This window comes from Athene noctua, chromosome 7 (assembly GCF_965140245.1).
Source record: "Athene noctua chromosome 7, bAthNoc1.hap1.1, whole genome shotgun sequence".
Lineage (NCBI taxonomy): Eukaryota > Metazoa > Chordata > Aves > Strigiformes > Strigidae > Athene > Athene noctua.
Window position 1 is genome coordinate 26,091,707 of NC_134043.1, and position 21,871 is coordinate 26,113,577.

At 37.7% G+C, this 21,871-nt stretch overlaps 1 protein-coding gene across 5 annotated transcripts in view; it reads left to right on the plus strand.

Moving 5' to 3' along the window:
* The window catches only part of OSBPL6 (oxysterol binding protein like 6), a 105,423-nt gene that overhangs the window by 77,167 nt on the left and 6,385 nt on the right, over positions 1-21,871 (plus strand). For 2 of the 5 annotated variants that reach the window (XM_074911572.1, XM_074911575.1), the window contains 11 exons: positions 7,907-8,072; positions 9,056-9,186; positions 11,297-11,404; positions 14,275-14,412; positions 15,747-15,834; positions 16,035-16,288; positions 17,730-17,867; positions 18,227-18,290; positions 18,895-18,973; positions 20,015-20,159; positions 21,271-21,415. In XM_074911572.1, the coding sequence (XP_074767673.1) occupies positions 7,907-8,072; positions 9,056-9,186; positions 11,297-11,404; positions 14,275-14,412; positions 15,747-15,834; positions 16,035-16,288; positions 17,730-17,867; positions 18,227-18,290; positions 18,895-18,973; positions 20,015-20,159; positions 21,271-21,415 (1,456 nt within the window). Of the gene's footprint in view, positions 1-2,701; positions 2,777-7,906; positions 8,073-9,055; positions 9,187-11,296; positions 11,405-14,274; positions 14,413-15,746; positions 15,835-16,034; positions 16,289-17,729; positions 17,868-18,226; positions 18,291-18,894; positions 18,974-20,014; positions 20,160-21,270; positions 21,416-21,871 lie in introns of all 5 variants that reach the window. The other 3 variants (XM_074911571.1, XM_074911574.1, XM_074911576.1) reach the window with 3 other exon arrangements.

The window sequence follows — 21,871 nt, forward strand, 5'->3', positions numbered from 1 at the left end:
ATTTGAAGTACTTATGCTTATTTATTTTAGAATAAGCAGTCATTAACCACTATCAAAAGACCCTCTGATAGTATGATGTGGAGAGCCATCCTTCTGGGGAGTGTAAAAATTAGAGCGCTCTATGTATAAGTGTCTTGCTCATGAGTAATGAGGAACGAGGGTGTAACTTTTGCGAACTCAGCATCTGCTGCATAAGATGCAAGGAGAGAATTTTCCCATCCAGATTTTGTATTGTACTTGTTACTAGTTTTTTGTTAAGAAGAGAGCTTTTGTTGTATTCCTGCTAACACATTCTGGAATATGAATGCTAGGTGTATAATATGTTTAAAACATATTACTTCTTGTAAGAAAAGCTTCTTGCTTTGTTTCTTAGAAATAGGTACTTACCAATTAAGTTTAGCAGTTCTGTATGCATTTAACTTCGCTCACACAGCTAATCCCAGTGACTACAGCAGTTACTACCCAATGTAAAATTGACCGTAGCATGTGTGTATACATTTGCAGGTTTGGCGATTTAGTATTGCTAAATTGTTTAGAATTAACAGCTTAATTTACAGACCTTTACTCAAGATTAATACATGGACTGCTTCTCTGAAGAAAGATTGCTTTTATGAAAGAGATTCAATGTGTTTTTAAAAAGTCTGTTTAAAGTCTTATGAAAATGGCATGCAGCAACAGGTTAGTTGACCTGTGTTGATTTTACAAGTGATGCTTTTGTACAAAAACTGAGGGTTTTTTGTTTTGTTTTCTGTTTGGGTAAAAGACCATTTTGTCATTCTCATGACAATCTAAAGATCTTCAAAAGAAGAAAAAAATACTACAGAAGAGCAATAAAATGAACTAATGTTGATTTAATTTCCCTCAAAAGCTCAGAGTTGTGAAGTTCCAAGACTTATTTTTGTATTATTATTATTATTTTTATTTTTTCAGGGAGAGTATTTTAATAGGGAACTGTATAATATGGAGCAACCTGAAAAGTCTGCTTGCTCTACTGAGACTTTTAGCTCAGAAATGAAACCAGACCCAAAGACTGGCTTATTACCTTTTCCCTTAAATAAGTATTTCTTTATATCATAGCCCAGATTATGATCTCACTTTCTATTGTGTTGAGGGGAGTGTGTGAGGGTTCTGCAGAGCTCAGTATTCCCATTTTAATAATGTACACCTGCATTCATAATCTAGCATATATATATATATGTATTTGTGCATGTCTCTCTCTGTACATATATATATTTATATATGTCCCTATTAGTTAAATAAGAATATTCTTCCAAACTCTTATTCACAGGATAGACATACTTCTGTAGAGCACAAAGAACTTTACATTATGCATATGATGCGTTCTCTGCTTTAACAAAGTTTGTACTCTATATTTTAGAGGTTATGTACATGTTTTTTAATGTGAGAATTTTACAAAATATTACAAAGCAAGACTTATCTTACTGTGATCATTAGACAACCCTTCCATTGTAAGTAGCACTGACACTGGTATCATCCAAAGGGTGGAGGGTATGGCCATTCTCAGATGCAGTAACCCTACCAGCAGGAATGTTACAGGAGCAAGACACTTCAGCTAATAATTGAACTACAATATCCTGTTCTTCAGCACGGTGTCCATGTATCCAGTCTCTACCATTGTTATTTGTATAGTGCCCAGGCTGCTTTCAGAAAAAGTAAAAATATATATAGATTTAAAAATACTGAGGTGGCTATAGGTGAAGATATAGTGGAAGAAAAAAGTGAAGAGATTGAAAATTGTTTTCTAAAAGCAGAAAGGTGGCTTTTCTAGTCTTCTAAAAATCTTAAAATGGCTTCAAAATAATGAAATTTTGATTAGACATTGAATAGAAGGACTTGATCATAGGTGTGGAACTCCTTTGCATTAGACAGTTACTTGCTCGACTGTATGTACCATGTTGAATTTTCTTAAATGTAAAATAAAAGTGAAATTTAGCAGGATGAGGCCACAAGTTAGGCATACAGAAAAAGGAAGTAGTTGTTGGAATACTTTGTTTTTCATTTGCGCGGCTTTATCTGAGTTTCTGCATTGATTTGGAAGCCAAGCCTTCAGTAATGTAGAGGAGAAGTAGCTGAAACTCAAAGTGGTGTGTCAGAAAATGAACAAATAGGCTCAAGGATGGATATGGAAATGGTAGAGCGGTGCACAAGAATGTTTACATAAACAAGTTCACTATAACATACACACTGAAAAGTTTTACCATTGAGATGTATGCATCTTCAGTGACCACAGTTCATGCACTTCCAGTAATGCAAAGTGATCTCTTTCAGAATTCATCTTCTAGATGGTCAACTGACCCCCAGAAGGAGTTTGGGTTTTGTGTTTTCTGCCATGCCATAGCATCCTTTTTGTTTTCTTATTCCATAATTGCCTTATGACTCTGAATGGCAATGCTTATAGTTTTTTGGTTTTTTTTTTTTGCTAGTCTTAGTGAGTGCACTGCAGTCCAACTCGTCTGGAGATATTTTTAGTGAAGTGTCTAGCTTTTTTTATGTCTTTGGCATACACAACTGAAAACATGTGATATGTCCTCAGAATGTGTAGGCCATAAGAGTTAACAAAATTGAAATCCACTTAAAAGACTCTCCCTCTCCCTTTTCTGATCACGTTTCATCTTCCTGTGTCCCATCACCCCTTCCCTTCTCTTTTTCTACTTCCTTTTCTTCTTACATTCACTGTCAGGAAGGGCCGGCACCGAAGGGCCAGTTCAGCACAACACGACGCCGGCAGAGACTAGCAGCTGCAGTGGCTACAACAGTGAGTGGATTTAAAAATCAAGGGATAGCTCTAAAGATGGGAAGCTGTGTAACTTGAATGTGTAATAAGCTTATGAAAATGTTTCTTGCACTTTTTGGAGGTGTCCATGCTACCCACTTTCAGCTGAGTTTCTTAACAGTGGTCAGGCCTGCCACGAATGACTTCATAAATGGGGTCTGAGCTTGTTTACATGGTACATGTCCCTCCTTTATGCAAGTGCAAGTGATGGTTAGACTCAGGCCCTGCACTATTTGAACATGTCTTTGACATACTCTGCTATATACTACACAAAATGGAAAGAAATTATCAAATTCTGTTAAAAGATTCTCATGACAGTCTATAGCAAGACAGCAGAACCAAGGAGATTTGTTACAAAGAACTATGGAATTTAAAATTTCCCGATTTTTTTTTTTAAAGTAGCATAATATTAGCCTTTTCATTGGAGACGCTTTCTGTTTACATTCCATAATCTCAAAAAGTCATATTACTACCTCTAGTGTCTGTCTTTAGTTTTATTAATTCTCTAAGTCTTTGATGCAATATCTGGAGCTACGAAATCAACACAGGGGTGGGAATTTGGAGGGGTGAGCGCTGTTTGTGAAATCAAATTAACATCAAAAGGATATCATTGGTGCTTGATCAGGAAAGCACTCTTAGGAGTGCACAATATAGATGTTAGTACTAATTCATCAACTGATCAGTACAACAGCTAGATGGAGAAGACTGTGCAGCCAAAGATTGAAGTGAGCTGTAAATGCCCTGTTACCGAGCCAAAGCAGTGAATGTCTTCACCAGGCTAAAGTATTCCAGGGTCTGCTGCTCCAGCCCATAGCTAAAATCCCCTAGATCAGACACAGCTTCTGCTTAAATCTGAATACTTTGAGCTCCTGCTACCTGAACCATAAAACTCAGTTACTGTATAGGCCCTCCTAGAAAGCACGAGAGAAATCTGTTTCTCCAGTTCCCAAATTAACTTATCTAAATTTAATCCCCTGTAAATAGTTGATGCTGAATGCTGTGCTCAGTAATTGATTGATAGTCTGACCTCATCAGTCTGCCTGTCTAGAAACCTGCTTCTCAGTTTATGTGCCTGAGCAGTGTCAGTGGGAGGCTCTAACCAGTAGGTTCATCAGTAGCATTGGCAAGAGCTGTGCCAAGGAGTGCGTAAGTGGAGCAAATACAGCTGGACTTAGATTGCAAGGCAGTAGGAGTCCAGGGAATTTCTGAGTTGTTACCTGCAGCTGAAGTGTGTACCTGTTGAGGAAGGTCTTGGAGGAGCTGGATTAAGTGGAGGAGGAAGAAAAACTAGAGGCACCAAAATGCCTTTGCAGTTGTTGCTGTGATCGTGGCAATGGCCTGTTCTTCCTGGCTGATGTAGCAAAGTGCTTGTATCTCCAAGACAGTAAAGTTATGTGTATAGACTGAGGGATACAGAATTTCATAAGTTAAATGCACAGCAGAAGGAGGTTTTCCTTCCAACCCACTCTACCAGGAACAGTTTGTTCCTACATGAACATGTAATTGTGAAGAAGGTGATGGATGAGTGTGTATTAACGCCCCTGTTGTAAATCAGAAAGTCAGGACAAGGTACATCTGAGGTCACAGAATCATAGAATGGTTTATGTTGGAAGGGACCTTAAAGATCACCGAGTTCCAACCCCCTGCCATGGGCAGGGACATCTTCCACTAGCCCAGGTTGCCCAAAGCCCCGTCCAACCCGCCCTTGAACACTGCCAGGGAGGGGGCAGCCACAGCTTCTCTGGGCAACCTGTGCCAGGGCCTCACCACCCTCACAGGGAAGAATTTCTTCCTTATATCTCATCTAAATCTATTCTCTTTCAGTTCAAAACCATTACCCCTCATCCTATCCCTACACCCCCGATGCAAAGTCCCTCCCCATCTTTCCTGTAGCCCCTTTCAGTACTGGAAGGCCGCTCTAAGGTCTCCCCAGACCCTTCTCTTCTCTGGGCTGAACACCCCCAACTCTCTCAGCCTGTCCTCACAGGGGGGATGCTCCAGCCCCCTGATCATCTTCATGGCCTCCTCTGGACCCACTCGAGCAGGTCCGTGTCCTTCTGATGTTGGGGGCTCCAGAGCTGGACACAGAACTGCAGGTGGGATCTCACGAGAGTGGAGTAGAGGGGGAGAATCCCTCCCTCGACCTGCTGCCCACACTTTTGATGCAGCCCAGCACACGGTTGGCTTTCTAGGCTGCGAGCGCACATTGCTGGCTCATAGTCAGTTTTCCATCCACAAATACCCCCAAATCCTCCTCTGCAGAGCCTCTCTCAATCCACTCATCGCCCAGCCTGTATTTGTGCTTGGGATTGCCCCGACCCATGTGCAGGACCTTGCACTTGGCCTTTGTTGAACTTCATGAGGTTTGCATGGTCCCATCTCTCCAGCCTGTCCAGGTCCCTCTGGATGGCACATCCCTTCCCTCCAGTGTGTGACTGCACCACACAGCTCGGTGTCTTTGGTGAATTTGCTGAGGGTGCACTCAATCCCACTGACCATGTCACCAACAAAGATGTTAAGCATTCATGCTTAGAAGAGTGTGTGTAGGGAGGAAAGTGCAGTGATGCTTCAAGAAGCTAAATAGTAAAAAACAAAAAACCCAAACCCTCTAAAACAGCAACAACAAAAAAAACCCCACAACAACAAAAAAGGGTAATAAAGTCAGAATCATGTCACCATGGATATAGAGAGAAAGCACAGCAGTGAAAGGAAAGAAGGGGAAGGGAAGTATGTTGGGCGTGTTTCCTGGACTGTTGCCTATGCAAGAGAATGAAAGAGTTTGTTCAATGTGGACTTTTTAATCTGTTGTGGGAAGTAGCTTGGAAACTTTTCTAAAAACACGCATATGAGAAGATTTCAAGTCAGTCAACAGTTCAGTATTTTTGGTTCTTGCATTTAAAGCAGTCAGCAAAGCAGCTACTCGTCTCTGTCATGTGAATGTATATTTCTTGCAAGCAATGTGACAGTATTTGTAGAACATGTAAATGTTGTTTTTAGGACAAACTTTAAAATTATTTTTATTTCCGGTAAACCTCACCGTGGAAACATTGCTTTTCAGCCTGGCCAGCTGAGGTATGAGGCAGAAATGATGTTTTTAAATCAGGTCTCATCAGCTGGGTTCATCACCCCCTGACAGTGTGTGGGCAGCCAGCCTGCAGCTCTGTCAGTTTATGTGGCTGGGGCAACTTGTACATCACTACAGGCACATGGGGCTGTGGGGAGTCTCACTCAAGCTCCTGCATTGTAGCTGGGATCATCTTTCTTTACTGCCTTCTGAATGGGCTGGAGGTTTGGGTACATGTTCCCTGCACACACCGCTGTCATGTACACCTACTCTGCCCTCCTGGAGCCACCTGGAGCAATTGAACTTTTGCAGTGCTCCCAGCCAGAAAGTTCTGGGAATATGCTTTCCGATTTAAGAAGTAAAAAGATTTTGTAAAGGAAACTTGAAATGAACCTACATTTACTCACATTAATTAACCTGGTTTTGTGGGGCTGTTGAGACAGGCAGTCTTGCCTTGTGAAGAAGATAATGGGGTAAATGTCTAGTATGAACAGAAGAAATTTATTTTCCAAATTCTGTTAATGAAGTGTTCTTGATATGAGGCTAAAATGAGGTCCAATAAAAAATATCTACTTTGTTGATACAGCTGGAAATCAAAATATGTGAGAGAATAAAGTTTATACTGGCTAGGTGCCATAGAGTCATAATTTTATATGCTATATGTATCTGGAGGAACAAGATGGAAAATGGTATTTTGCAGAATATGCTCATGTGTGGAATGTGATGTGTTGAATAGATCCAACAGTATTTTGAAGTTTCCATTGAAGAATCAGAAACCTAAACCATATGTTGATAATTTTTACAGGAAGGGATTGATAAAATGATTCCCTAATCTAATCAAATAGCAAGGTACCAATTTCAGATACTTGTGGTAATATAGAACTTATCTGTTGATAAAAAATCTTAGTAATATGACTTTTTATGTTATCTGCTGCTCTTTATCATGCCTTGGAAGACACATTTTATATTTTGGCCCCATTTTTCATATTTCAATAATTACATTGGGCTGCAGTGTGGAAATTCTTTATACGTTTGATCAATATAATGAACTAAATTAGATTTAATGTGTTCAGCGTGTTTAATAGTGCTCAATATTAAAGTAACAAAATGTAGTCCTGCATGCCTTTCCTTTGCATTTAATTTTGAAAACTGAGTTCTTGGCCTGATTTTTATACATATGTGTATAAATGGTAAAATTAAAATAAAATGCAACATGTTCACACACACATCACATATATAACAGTGGTAGCCATACACTGCGTATGTAGCATGTAGGTAGCTGTTCAGTTCACATGATACATGTGTATTTAACTTATAAAGATTTGCATGAATATTTTTATTACTATACATGAAAGTACAGAAGGTGAAAGGGAAGTGGAAATGATAATAAACTAAAGTCTTTGCTCCATCTTACTAAACAGTATCTCTTTACATTTATTTATGGTTCATGACTTTAAATAAAAATCAGGTGGAGTTTTGAGGTTTTGGTTGTTATTTGTTTAGTTAGAATATAGAAAGATTGTATGCTTTTGCCCTCTTTATGGTTGACAGTACAGTGAGTTTCAACTCAAGATTTACCAGTAGTTTCCAAAAACTTCAATGATATATTTGATAATATCCTATCCTATTTCTAGATCTGTTGGAGGAACTTGCATACTTCAAATGTTGGTACTGTAACTACAGAGTCATACTACATGTACTCTCAAATGTCCAAATATAAAGCAGCATGTGTCATGGGTCAATTTTCCAGTCCTCTTTTAAGCATTAAGAAATGGTCCATTTTTTGTAAATGGTAGAATTTAAACTCTTTGTCATTAACTGTTAGCTATGTAATTAAGCCTTTTGTCTGTTGCAGAATTCTTTTGAAATTTTACACTGAATCAGCTGTGTGGAGATTTGGGAGAGTAAAGTTACATGTTCACTCTTACCTTGTTCTTCATATTATGAAATAAGTTTTTTGTTTTTGGAAGGAATTTGTATTTTGCTTCAACAGACTCCAAAGATTGGCTGCACCTTATACAGTATTTTTCCACTGTTTCTTGCTGTAGGTCCCCTTCAGTGCTACAATGTCACCTGTTCGACTGCATTCATCTAATCCCAACCTTTGTGCAGACATTGAGTTTCAGACTCCCCCAAGCCATGTAACTGACCCTCTGGAGTGCTCTACTGAGTACATGAAGCTTCAAGAAGAATTCTGCCTGATGGCACAAAAAGGTAACTGGAAATGTCAAGCCTTTCCTTTATTGTGTTTCTCTGTTGTGTTTCTTTATTGGTTTCACTTAGTTATGGCCAGGGCATTTATCTGCATTAGAAGATACTGTATAAGAATTTTTAGCTGGTCAGGTGGCTTACATAAAGATGACATGTATTATTCTTTTTACATTTTCCATGGATGTCATGAATATAGAGATAGGTAAACTCTGTCTGATAAGAGACTTTTTTTAGAAGTCTTCTGAACTGCTTTCTGCATCTTGTAAATATGTGACTGAATTCACAAACACTTTGTTTCTTAATAAAATGCTTTATTTCTCCTCAAAGATGAGTCAGAATGTCACTGCTACATATAATGTAATGCAATTAATTTTTGTGCAATGCTTTCTGTGTCAGTGGAAACAACAGAAGAAGAGCTTTTTACTAGAATGCACTTTTGAAGTGCTATTTTATTGCAAATAAATGAATGGTCCTACAGACTGAAAAATACTATTTTTAAAAAAGTTTTTTATCAGTTTGCTATCTGTTATCTCACAAACATAGGAAAAAATTGAGACTGATACCTTAAAAAATGTGAAAAACCTGTTTAAAGACCAAGTCATCCTCTTTTTAGTGCAATATTAAGGCTTAGCAGAACTGATTTTTTTGTTCCTCTGAAACGAAAAATAAGCAGACAAAAAAGAACACATATTGGACACAGTCTTTCCAAATATGCACCTTTCCATACGTTCAACACCAAGAATATGCTCAGATGACGTATGTGTGAACATACAGTATGCACATTACAACTTCAAGCTGTAAGTGTTTGTACTTAATTTGGCATGGATTACTTTAAGTTCAGATCCTTGTTTCAAATTTCTGTAATTGTGGGATGGAAATCTCACTCTCTGTCTTTATTGCTGAAATATTGTAATAGATGTCAATGTGCAGTTCTGTAGCTGAGAAAACACTTGTTTTCTTTTTTTTTTTTTTTTCTTTTTGCTTAGTGCATTCTCTTTTGAAGTCTGCCTTTAACAGCATAGCTATAGAGAAGGAGAAGCTGAAGCAGATTGTTTCAGAGCAGGATCTTACAGGCCACAATGCTCAAATAGCACACCTCAGACAGTCCCTCTCTCAGGTATGTTCTTGATTTGATTTCAAGCACATCTAACTTGCCAGATGCGCTATTTCTGTTGTATTTTGGCTATTTCCTGATGTAGAAGGATCCTAGAAAAAAACAAGTTCTTGACCAGAACTATGACATATATTCTGTTATGACATATGTCTAACCTTAATGCATGTGGAAGTGAAGGATAATGATTTGTTTGTGTAAGCATGTATCTGTTATGGTTTTCCAAACTAAAGAAAAAGGATGAAATGTTTTTATACAAATGCTAGATATCTTTCCTGGAGATTTTTCCAGCACAGCCAAGGAGATATTCTTGTCTTCCTAACTAAGTTTTAGACCTTGACTGTATATTTTCAGATTTGTTTTATATGTCCATATGTCTAAATTGCAAAAAGAATCATGGGTTACAGTATAATCATGGGTAAATTGGATATTCAGATACACACCTGTTACTGTCCAGCATCTTTCCCACTTAAGCCGAAGGAAAAATTGTTGTTGACTTGAGTGGGGAAGAAGACATAAAGCGACAGTAAGTCCTCAGGTTGCAAAATAACTTAAATTTTTTAATTCATTATCAAGGAAACATAAAATCTTTTACTCTGAAGAACAGATTCGTGTGGAGTACTATATCTGCAAGAAATGTGAGCAGAGTTTTAAAGGCAAACAGAGCTTACCCAAGTGTGTATATAATTTCATACACTGTTATTGATAACTGGGTCAGAGGTTTTTGCTATGAGGTTAAAATTGATGCTCAATGTTTCTGTAGATACAGATGCATATCATGTTATGCAGATTGATTACTGTGTGTTGTAATAAAGTTTAGTGACAAGAGATAAGGGTAACCATTTCTGGTTATTGATGCAGGTTTAACTAAGATCTGTGGAAATTTATTAGCAACTTGTATGAAACAGGTGATCATGTTCTTGTTCTTGGCCTCCAGTGTCAGTCTAAAAGTCATGGTCACATATTCTCCGCTGAGACTATGACGTAATAAGTGGCAATTTGGCTTTAGTCAGAAGGCTGGATTTAACCAGTCTCGTGACCAGGTTCGAGCAGTTTGCAAAGCTATTGCCAGGCTGCTGTTAGTCATCACCTTCCCTTCCTGGTAGATGGCAACCGTGAACATGCCCAGACAGTTTCAGTACAAAGTAAAATGGAGTAATTTAAACTGTTTAGTGACAGTTTAAACTAGCCTATTTTACTTTGCCTGTACCTTGTTTCAGTACATTCATGCAATCTGTTCCTGATTCTGCACTAGGGGGAGGCAGAAGAAGATTCTCACTCCATTATAACAGTCATTTTCTACTATGTCTGACTGTTTATATAATCCTCAGTGCTGGGGATATATTAAAGTTAAGTCAGTTCATGATCTAGGTATGTAACATATTATACTTTTTCTGGATTTCAGAGTCTTGCACATGAGTCTTTCAGATAACAGACAGTATGTATATATGGACCCAAATTCATTATCTAGGTTGGACTTTTCGAAAGGAGAAAAATCAGCAGATACCAGACAACAGTTGAATTCTGTTGGTATTTGTGACACTCCAATGGATCAGTAGTTTGAAATGAGTACACACATGCAAATATATCAAATTGATCTGGATGGACTAACACCCAATGATACTAGCATTTATGTTGGTTTTGCTGGAAAGGAAGCAATTTCCTTAAGTGCTGATAACCTTGGTTCAGATAGGGCTGTATAGCTGTAAACCAAGAATTGCCTCTTTGGGCATTTTGCAGGTAGTTCCCACTTGTTGTTCTGCAGTTTCATTCTTTCTTGCTGCATTCACTCCCCATTTCCATAATGTACATAACCCACTAGTATACCTGCCAAAAAGCTATCTGAAGAATTAAAGTAGAATGCCACTGTTACACTGTGGGAGAATATCTGTCTCCTCTGCCTCCTGAAGATCACTGAAGGCAAACCAACCAAAAGATTAGATGATGTTAGAGAGGATCTCAAAATACATATCTCTCTAAAAACTGAAGAAAGGATGTTTTATGATTTCTTAGGAAATTGCTGGGAAGAAGCTACTTCTTTTCTTTTTTTTTTTTTTCTTTTCTGTTTAACACTTATTTTTTAATTTTAAATGAAATGTGCAATTTTTATTTTAAGGCTCTCAACCAGAATGCTGAACTAAGGAGTCGCTTGAACAGAATACATTCAGAATCTGTTATTTGTGATCAGGTTGTCAGTGTAAATATTATCCCTAGTCCTGATGAGGTAAGACTTCGGCCTTTAATGGATTTAGAGTACAATCAAACCTTGCTAATTCTCACTAATAGCTGAAACACATCTAGCAAATTATAGAATTTTTCAGATTGACAAGTGTTTGTTTATAGCAAAAGTCGGATTATATTTTCCCTACATAAAATAAAACTTCTGTCTTTTAATTTGCATATGTTAGATCTCATGAAAGAGCTTGCTTTGGTCTCTGCAGAGAAACAGGGAAGGACTCCAGTTTTGGAATATTAATTGTTGACTGTGGGAATTAGTGAGGTTTTACTGTATTTGAATGTATTTGGTAGCTAACCAATTCTGTATCTTAGTTTCTCGTCAAGTCAGCAAAACAGTTTAGAATTTAATGGCCTGATCCTGCAAGTGCTTAAAGGGCCTGATATTTAATATCCTGAGTGGCAATGCTGAAATCAAAAGGTTCAGTCTATGAACCAAGCACTATTCTAATACCATGTTTGCAACTTCTTGTCTTTCTTATTTTGCTCTCCTTCAACAGATTATTGAACATTTGTATTAATGTCAACTTCCCTCATGAGAAGGACAAATCTGACTTTGCCAGCTGTATTATGTTACAATTAATGTGGTCATTTTGACAGCCAGTCTGCTTACATTTTACCAAAATATTTTTCATTTGTCATTCCCACTAGTTTTTTTCTATGCATATGTCATTTCAATTAACATACACTTGTCTCCTAATTATTTCTTCCAACAAGAAAGGAAGGTGAATATATGTTTCCAATTACTTTGTTTATTTGCTTTTAAAAATGTCCAGACAATTTTTCCAAGAGTCCAGCACGTTGAAGACTAGCAACAGAAAATAGAGGTGAAGTGGTGCCACAGCACAGCAATCTGCAGTGAAGTTCTGAGCAATGACCATCTCTTCTATTTTTTATTTTTTGTTGGTTAGCTGTTTCTTTTTCATATGTACATTTCTATCTTGGTACAAATATGTCTGACTGAAGGAGTTTGAGAGGTTCCCAGGTCTCTCATTCACTTCTGTTGATTGCTTTTATAAATATAATCTTGCAGTGTGTAGATAATGCCTCTGTGAGCATCTTTTTCAAGTAGGGTTGTGTGTTTTTCCAAGTCCCTCTAGTTTATACAAAACCTTAAAATCTTAATCACTTCCTGTAAAAATACCAGTGCAATGAGTTTGTTTCCATTATAATTCATCAAACTTCATAAAGCATCTACAAATTTATAAGCCCCAGTTAAAAAGGAATGGTTTTTGACCTCTTGGCTTGTTTATGATTTTTTTTTTTTGTTAGTTCATTATGAGGCAACTATATAGAATAATTCTACAGGATTAAGATGTCAATAAAACCATTTGCAGGACTTCTGTAGATTAATAGGGATGGAATTGCAATATGAAGAGTTAACTGTGTTTAGAAGGGCTTCAATAGTTTCATCTGTGTTATCCCAGAAGCAACATACTGTATAAATTAAAGGATTAAGCCAGAAGCCAGTTTCCCTACACAGCAGCAGCTCCTTTGGTGGAATGGTACAGGGAGAGTATCCTAATTTTTTTTCTCCCCTTCTGTTATGGAGGCTCTCAAATAAATAACGAACCACCAAAAATTAAAAATTTATTGTCTACACAATTAACTAGCCCTCCGCAAATTACAGGTTCAAATGTCTGTGAGAGGAGAACAGAACAGCTTGCTAGGGTTTAACAACAACCCAGAATGCAGGTCAAAGCACAACTCCTTAGGGTTTAACGACAACCCAAACTGCTCTATCACGCTCCTGACAAGTGAGGGCTCTCACCCTCGAGGACCTGCTCAGGGCAGCGTCCCAACCCAAGGCCCCTCGAGGAGTTTCCTTGGGTGATGTCCGGACCCAGGGAGAGAGTCCTCAACTGCAGCTGCTGCTCAGGGGAACAAGCTCCAAATGGCTCCCCCAGGGGACTCCATTTATACCCAGGGCGAATCTGACCTGGAGTCAGTAGCGGCTCCCTTTGGCCAAAGGCACCAATTACCATGAGGCCCCGAGAGCAAGGGCAGCCAGGAGCTGCTACACTGCAGCAGCCAAGAAGCTCTGCTTCCATTGGGCGGCTGCCCCTGCCACACCTTCTTAAAGCAATAGTCTTTAGGGTAACATGTTGAAACCTGGTGATCTTCCCAACAATAGCAGGAAGAGGAGGATATGTTCCACTATTTAAATTAGCTTGCCTCCCTACTGATAGACACATAACACAATTTTGAACCCTTGCCTTTGCTGTTAAATTATCTTTATCTTAATAAAACATAGAGAGTTCATTCCCTTTAGCAGTATTGAGTCAATGTTAATGGCATAATTCAAATGAGATTTGGTGTACAAACATGGAATAAAAGTACATAAGTTTATATTATAGCCATCCTCCTGAATATTCAAATGCTTCAAACATGTGTTACTAAACTGGTTTACTAGCACACTTATTTTGAAAGTAACTTTTAACTCTCTGACCTTATAAAGCTTTATATTTGAGTTTTGGTTGTATCAAAGTTGGCTCCCAGTCATGTAATTTGTTATGACCAGGTGTCTTTTCATCTGAATTTCATGGTTGAACTTGTCTGACAAAATCCAGTTATTGTCCACAAAATCATTCCTCTGAATACAAAACTACATTTGTGATTATTCACACTGCTAAAACGTACAAGTTGATGCTGAGTAGGCCTCAAATGAAGACTTGTATCTCACTGCTCAAAATGCACTTTATGTTGTAATTGTCAGCCTCATCTGTTAGGTACACAGAAAGCCCTACTAAAATGCTGTCTTTCTGTGCACAGAAACATTATTCAGGTGATTTATCCCTGCTATGAATATTTCTTTTATATTGGAAATAATACTTTTATTTTTCTGTGCTTTATTTACAGATGGGTGAACAAATTCATGTCAGTTTGCCACTGTCTCAGCAAGTTTCTAATGAGAGCAGGCTCTCTATGTCTGAATCTGTTTCAGAGTTCTTTGATGCACAGGAAGTTCTTCTATCTGCCAGCTCCTCAGAAAACGAGGTAGGCTATGCAGGCATGCTGCAGCTTTGCTGTTGGACAGATATAGTTATTGCTACCACTAGTGAATGATTTTTTTTAAAAATAAAAAGGTATCAAAATGTGTAAGGTATAGATAAACTAACTCAAGACTTCCTTGTGATGGGGTGCAGAAGTTCTCTGAAGTGTAAAACAGAGTTGGAAGTTGTTTGTATCAGTAGCTTATATTCAGTACATGTCCTTGCTAGACTTTGGCAGTTTCAGATAAGGATGGCATAGACAGGAGCAGTTATGTCTGACTATGCAGTCAACTAATTTATATTTCAAAATATTATTTTTAGAAAAAGTCTTCTAGTATACATATAAAGTTATTCTCTGTAGTTAGAGAAGTAGACAAAAGCCTGAAAAATTGGCTTGATCAAGCTCAAAGCTGAAGCAGTCAGATACAGTTCAGGCTCCTGGATCATGTTTCTGTCCACAGCTTTACTGTGCTATCATGAATAAATTGTTCAATTTTAAAAATCTATTTACTTTCAAAAATACCTTTTTATAAAGTCACAGTAGTGCTGTGGTCTACCACAACTCTTCTGTAAGAGGAAATAAGTGTGGCACTTTCTCTTTGACAAGAATTGCTCATGTGCCACAAGCTGGCACAGCCATGGCTAGAGTTGTTCATCTGAAGAATGGAATGGTTCTTTATCTTATTGTTTCTGACAGGTGTAAAGTACATGTTGTCTCAGTAGTCTGGATTGTCTGTATCAGCATGGAAAATTGGTGTGTCTGTATGGTATAAAGGAAATGGAAACTTTACAAAATCACCCCCAAATGGTATAGGCCTTATAATAAATACCGTCATCAGTAAATACTGTCAAATATTTTGAAAGTAGTATTTCTGAAGAAAGAATCTGTTAAAAAAAATAATTAAAAATTGTCTTAACACTAATTTTAGGTTGATGCTTATATAACTTTTTTGCTGAAACACAAGGTGCGTTTTATTGTTTGGCTCTGTATAAAGAGCACAAATCTGACTATCTCTTCTCACCTCCCATTCCCAGCACATTACGTTGTCAATTTTTTGTTTATCTCTGATCTCATTTGAAGTCACCCTTTTGCAAATTTGATGTCTGTATTTGGCTTCATAATAAGGATTTCAGAAACATAAGGAGAGCATAGCATTTGTTTTGACACTTATAGTGCACTGAAAGTATAGATTCATTGAAATATCCAATTGATTTAGTTAAATGCTCTAATTGGATAGAGATTATTTCTTTGAATATTTGTTTCAATCAATTATTGTTGTCCAATTTGTCAGTATATTTTATATGAATTTGACTTAATTGATATTTTATTTGTTATAGGCTTCTGATGATGAATCTTATATCAGTGATGTGAGTGATAATATATCCGAGGACAACACCAGTGTTGCAGACAACATTTCCCGGCAAAGTATACTGCTATGTTTTAAACTTTGGAAAATTATGTTGATTATGTTCACATACCAGATTTACTGCATGTCTGTACAAGACCAACTCAGCTGAAATCAGTGAAGTTGGGCTTCTTTGTTCTGGTGGTGATTTGGTTCAATGGATAAATCTGATTTCATTAATCTGGTGCTTTCTTACGATAATAGTTTTTTCCCTTCCCAGTTCTTAATGGTGAGCTAACAGGAGGTGCATTCAGGAATGGACGGAGAACTTGTCTCCCAGCTCCCAGCCCTGACACCAGTAACATCAATCTGTGGAATATTTTGAGAAATAACATTGGCAAAGATCTTTCCAAAGTATCTATGCCAGTTGAGCTAAATGAACCTCTGAATACCTTACAACATCTTTGTGAAGAGCTGGAATACAGTGAACTCTTGGACAAGGCTGCTGAGACAGATGATCCTTATGAACGCATGGTAATAAATTTAGTATAGTACTTCTTATGTCTCTATCAAAAAGGGAGATGATGAGAGGAGGTCTGTGCAGGGTCCTCTCTTGCTGTTCCTATTCACAGAGTACACACCTCCCTGCTGGGTCAGATGACTGCTGTGAACAATTACAGGTGATAGGTTTGATCTGAACAAGGCTGAGGGACTTTTCTTGACTTCAAACTAAGTGATGCAGTTGTGACTTATTGATATGAAGACTGATCTCACTATCTAGGACTGTATATGTAGGCATTGGCAGTTTCTAACCCTTCAGCATCCTTTCCTGGTTTTAAGTGATCAAGTCCAGCAGTCTCCAAGAGCTAATCAAGTCTGTGGCTGGCTTATGATCAGTGTAGATGTCAATAAGATGTCATCCTAGGCAATTTCTAATAGAGAAGTTCCAAAACACCAAAACAAAGTTTGCCTGGGCAGCCTGAACTCAGCTCCCCTGTAAGTATGTCTTGTTTTTTTAACTGGCATGTTATGTTCAGCTATCAGGGTGTTTTGATCTGTCACGTCTCCTTTTCCTCGGAAGAAACAGGGAAAGGCTGTTAGGGGAAAGTTGATAGTGTTGTTGCTGAACATATCTACTGTTCCCTGGTATGGGTTGGCAGTACTGTGGATAGTTGGGAGAAGAGAAGTTGTCTGTGGCTGTCACGTGCTCAGGTCCATGACAAGCCATGTTCACATGGCCTGCAGGAGAGTGAGGGGTCCTAAACACTGGTATTTTTTCCTTGCCACTGAAGGTGTTGGACTTGTCTCATGGTAGGGAGGTGAATTACTTATCACATGCTGTTTTCCTACAAGATTCCTTACGTCCCTGACAAAAGGGAAATCCTGTAAGGACTGACTGGGCAGGGCTGTACTGAGCAAAACAGGCTGTTTGCCTGCAGGATTCTGCCTCCTTTGTAGAAAATCTTGGAGGATGAGTATTGAAGGAATCAGGAGAGTTCAGGAAAAGCCATGGTGCAACCAAAAGCTTCCTTGGAAGTGTGGACTCAATCCCCTTCTTTGCTACAGATATCTGTCAAGTTGCACCGGGGAAGGTTTAGACTAAATATTAGGAAGCATTTCTTTACAGAAGGGGTTGTTGGGTGTTGGAATGGTCTGCCCAGGGAGGTGGTGGAGTCCCCGTCCCTGGAGGTGTTTAATAGGGTTGACATAGTGCTGAGGGATATGGTATAGTTGGGAACTGTTAATGTTGGGTTGATGGTTGGACTGGATGATCCTCAAGGTCTTTTCCAACCTAGACAATTATGTGATTCTGTGATTCTGTAATGCAATACTGGGGGTACAAGCCAAACTTTTAACAAGCACCTTAAAAATCCAGATTTTACTCTGGGGGTGAGTTGTGTGATACTGCATAGTGATGACATTACGCAATAATTGCTGCCTATTCTCACTTACGTTCTTGTCTGTATTTTCACAGGTTCTTATAGCTGCTTTTGCAGCGTCAGGCTATGCCTCTACATACTTTAGAGCAGGAAGCAAGCCATTTAACCCAGTGCTTGGTGAAACTTATGAATGTATTAGAGAAGACAAGGGATTTCGATTTTTCTCAGAGCAGGTAAAGGTTGTTTCTAGATAGGCACTCCTGTTTAGGTTTAGATTTTGGATTCTTTCTTTTACAATGTAATCATGTTTTTTTCTTTCAACTTAGAACGGTTTGCTTTCTTAGTAGTAAAGAAAGGTTGTTAGTATGAGTGAACTTTATTGAATGCTATAAGGTATATATTTTTATAGTTATCAAAAGGAAGTGTTTTAAGTACATAGTGTTTTAAGTACAAACTTAAGTTGCATGTGTTTTCATAGCAACATAGGCTAATAAATAGTGTGGGCTATTTAGTATTTTCATACTGTGGTAGCAATTGTATTGTCTTAGAAATGAAAGTGAATTGGTTTTAACTCAGCCAAACTGTTTTCCAGGTTAGCCACCATCCTCCCATTTCGGCCTGTCACTGTGAATCGAAGAACTTTGTGTTTTGGCAAGGTATAAGTTTTTAATTCAAAAGTATAAACTCCTTTTTTATTAATAAGTAAAAACTATCTGTACAAGATGAGCTTTGCATTTGGAACTTACTCAAAATTTCTATACTTGTTATTTTTGTAGTAACATGTTACAAACTGATGCTCTGATTTCACTCCAAATTCTCATTTTAAGAGTGAGCAGACACGTTACAACTTCCCCTGTCATTTGCAGTCTGTTTATACTTTTCTGCCTTTTCTGCCTTCTTACCAAGAAAATGATTTCTTACAAACACAAGCAGTTCTTTTTACACAGTTGAACAAGCAGCTCTTTCTTTCCTTGTATCTACTGACATAAGCATTTAATTTGTATCGAACGTTTTCATGGGAGATTTTACAAGAGCACAAGCATGACCCCTAGAAAAAAATCAAACTTATCTTTAGCTTTTCTGACCTAATGTTATTTTCTAGTATTTTATTTATTTATTTTTATATTTTCATGGCAACCTCATACTGTCTTGTTTTAAACCAGATGGTCTAGCACAGGTCATCTCATGTGCCATGCAGATCACTGCAAGGGGAAGATTTTGGTCTTTTCAGTTTTTTAAATCTTTCACTATTATATTCAGATATCAGATGGAAAAACAAATTCTGGGGGAAATCAATGGAAATTCTGCCAGTTGGGACCTTGAATGTGACTCTTCCAAAGTAAGCTACTGTCCTATTTTCTTTTGTTTTCAGTCTTTGCTGCAATCTAATCTGTGCTGCTTTGTGAATGGATTGGGGGAAGTATATGCAGATATCAGATGAATTGTAATGGTGAGAGTTAGTGCCTAGCTCACATCTCTCCTTAGTGTACAGGTGGGGATACTGAAGCATTTCTGAGCCTGAAGATCCTTTTGGGTTTTTGGAGGAAAAATATGCAAACTTTCTAGAAAGCAATAGGCAGATGGGGATAGAAATGATTTAAGAGAGAGAACTCAAGTTTTACACATACAGTAGTGGTCAACTGTTTAGAAGAAGGCTGCAATATAGGACTGTCAGCTATTCCTGCTCCTGTAAATTACAGCCAGCCTTTCTTTCTGCCTCTAACAGTATGTTATCTGTCCACTTCACCTCTTTATCCGTCTCATGAAATTGAAGTAAAAGCACTCAGAAGCATCTTTGTTTCCTGTCTTCACACTTGCCCCTCAGCTCTGAAAGAGTGTGCTTTGCAGTGTAATTCCCTCATTTTATTTCCTTGTTTGACAATAGAGATGCTCTCTCTGAGTAGTTGTAACAGAGGGAATTGGATGGTGTGCCAGTGGTGTCCTGCTTCCTACTTACTTTCTGTTATCACCTTTACATCTTTATTTTGTTCGATTTTGTAATTTAATTATATTGTCTGCTTATAGCCTCAATTCAGCCTTATGCTGATGTTTGGGTCATTGTCCTGCTCCTAAAGGAATTGTGGCAAAAACACATAATGCTCTGAGGACAGTGAATATGCTGTGCAGGGTTTTGGTGGTTCACATCTTGATTTGTAGTTCATAGCACCATTCTTCAGTTCTTTGCACTAGAGCTTAGGTGAACTCCAATATGAAGGGTTAATAACATACCCAGAACCAGTGCTATATTAAAGTAAGCTATTGTTTCAAAATGTTTTTGAGGTATGGTCTTGCATTTATGATAATGGAGCTATGTTTTACTTTTTTGTCTGAATGATTATGATTTATATATGTTACCAACTACTTGTTAATTTGTTCTTAGGTATGGAGACTACTATGTCTGGAACAAAGTCACTACTTGCATACATAATATTCTTAGTGGAAGGAGGTGGATAGAACACTATGGAGAGATAACTATCAGAAATACAAAAAGCAGTGTTTGTATTTGTAAACTCACATTTGTCAAGGTAACATATGTATTCTAAGACATATCATAGAAATATTTATAAAACTGCATAGTTTAAACATACATCAAGCTGTTTCTTTAGTGTTCCTGAAATCCACATTACACATTTTTCTTATCAGTAATTGTAAATATGTAAATTGTCAAATGAGAGTGCTATGTCAAGTAGCATGACTATTCCATTGAACATTTGATATCAGTGTGTTGTTTGCTGTATAGATGTGTGCTGTATTGCTGGTTTTAGGTTAAGAATGAAAGGTTAAAATCTCTTTTCTATTACCACAATGAAAATGCAAAGTCGCTGTAGACATTCGTGTCATTTTACTTCTGCCTTTGCTAGCATTTGGTGGTCAGTATTTTATCTCTTTAGATTAGATAATGCTGCTTTGGTATTTTAACATTCAGGCAAGGACCACATATAAAGCCAGATCACTGAATAGCTATGTTACTATCAATTATTTTCCCTAAAAATAAGTTTGTCTTCATATTGCGACAAAATATATCAATACCATTGCAGTTTTAGGAATGGTGCATTATGTAAATCTGAAATTCATGTTCTGATGGATGGTCTAAGACTGGGAAACTGGCTCAGTAGGTGAAGGTATAAGAAATAAATGTGTCTAAGAAAAGCAAAACAGAGAAGAGAATCAGAAAGCAACAAGTGAGAATACTGTCTGAACGTCTTCCCTGCTGCAAACAGCATTGTGCAGCACCCATCAAAGGATTCCCTTACATGTACAGGTAGATTCAGTATTTCTCCATATAGAAAGAAGAGAGTTAACTGGCTCTGATCTTGCAGCTTTCAAGGTGTCATTTTGTGCTGAAATGTGTGGAATTTGAGTTCATGAACAACAATATAGTTCCCAGATGTGCTGATAATTTAAATACCCTTATACCAAAACCACATATCAAATTTTTCAGGGTTTCTCATATACTAAATCAATTAATATTCAGATCTTCTGAACTTCAAATTCTGATATTCTTGGTTCCATGTGAGCTGTTTGATACAAAATTTGAACAGTCAGTGCCCCATATTAATTCATGCATTATCTGTATTGGTACAATGGGTAATGTGAAAACCAGTGTGAATTAGTAATTTGTTGTTAAACTTTCAGGTGAACTACTGGAATTCAAATGTAAATGAGGTCCAGGGTGTTGTGATAGATCAAGAAGGGAAGGTAGTTCATCGCCTTTTTGGAAAGTGGCATGAAGGCCTTTATTGTGGGGTTGCACCTTCAGCCAAATGTATATGGAGGCCAGGTAAGAAGCTTACAATGCACTCTGGCAGGTATTATAGTGTAACCCTGAAGTGTGTAAAGCTGTTTTAGCCATCATTTTAAATACGTAAAATACTACTGGAGAAATTAAATTTCTGGCTAGACAAATAAACAAGAATTTACATGAGTTTATAATAATGGTAAATGGAAATATTCTTACAAGGCATAGTCTTCTACATCTCTGTTTGACTTCTGGGCAAATGTTCTGGGGTCTTGGGGTCAACATAAGAATAAAATTAAGAGAAAAAAAAAAAAAGGATGTCTGGGCCTGCCTTGCTTTCTCACAGTGAGCAGGGTGGCTTATTTGGAATCAGCAAATAGGATGTGCCAGTTTATCGAGTTTGTTGTCTTAATGCTCTATTAACCTAAAGGATTGGTCTTCAGAGATGCTGAGCTCCTGTGATTTCAGGAGTTGATTTCAGCTTCCTTACTGCTTGCT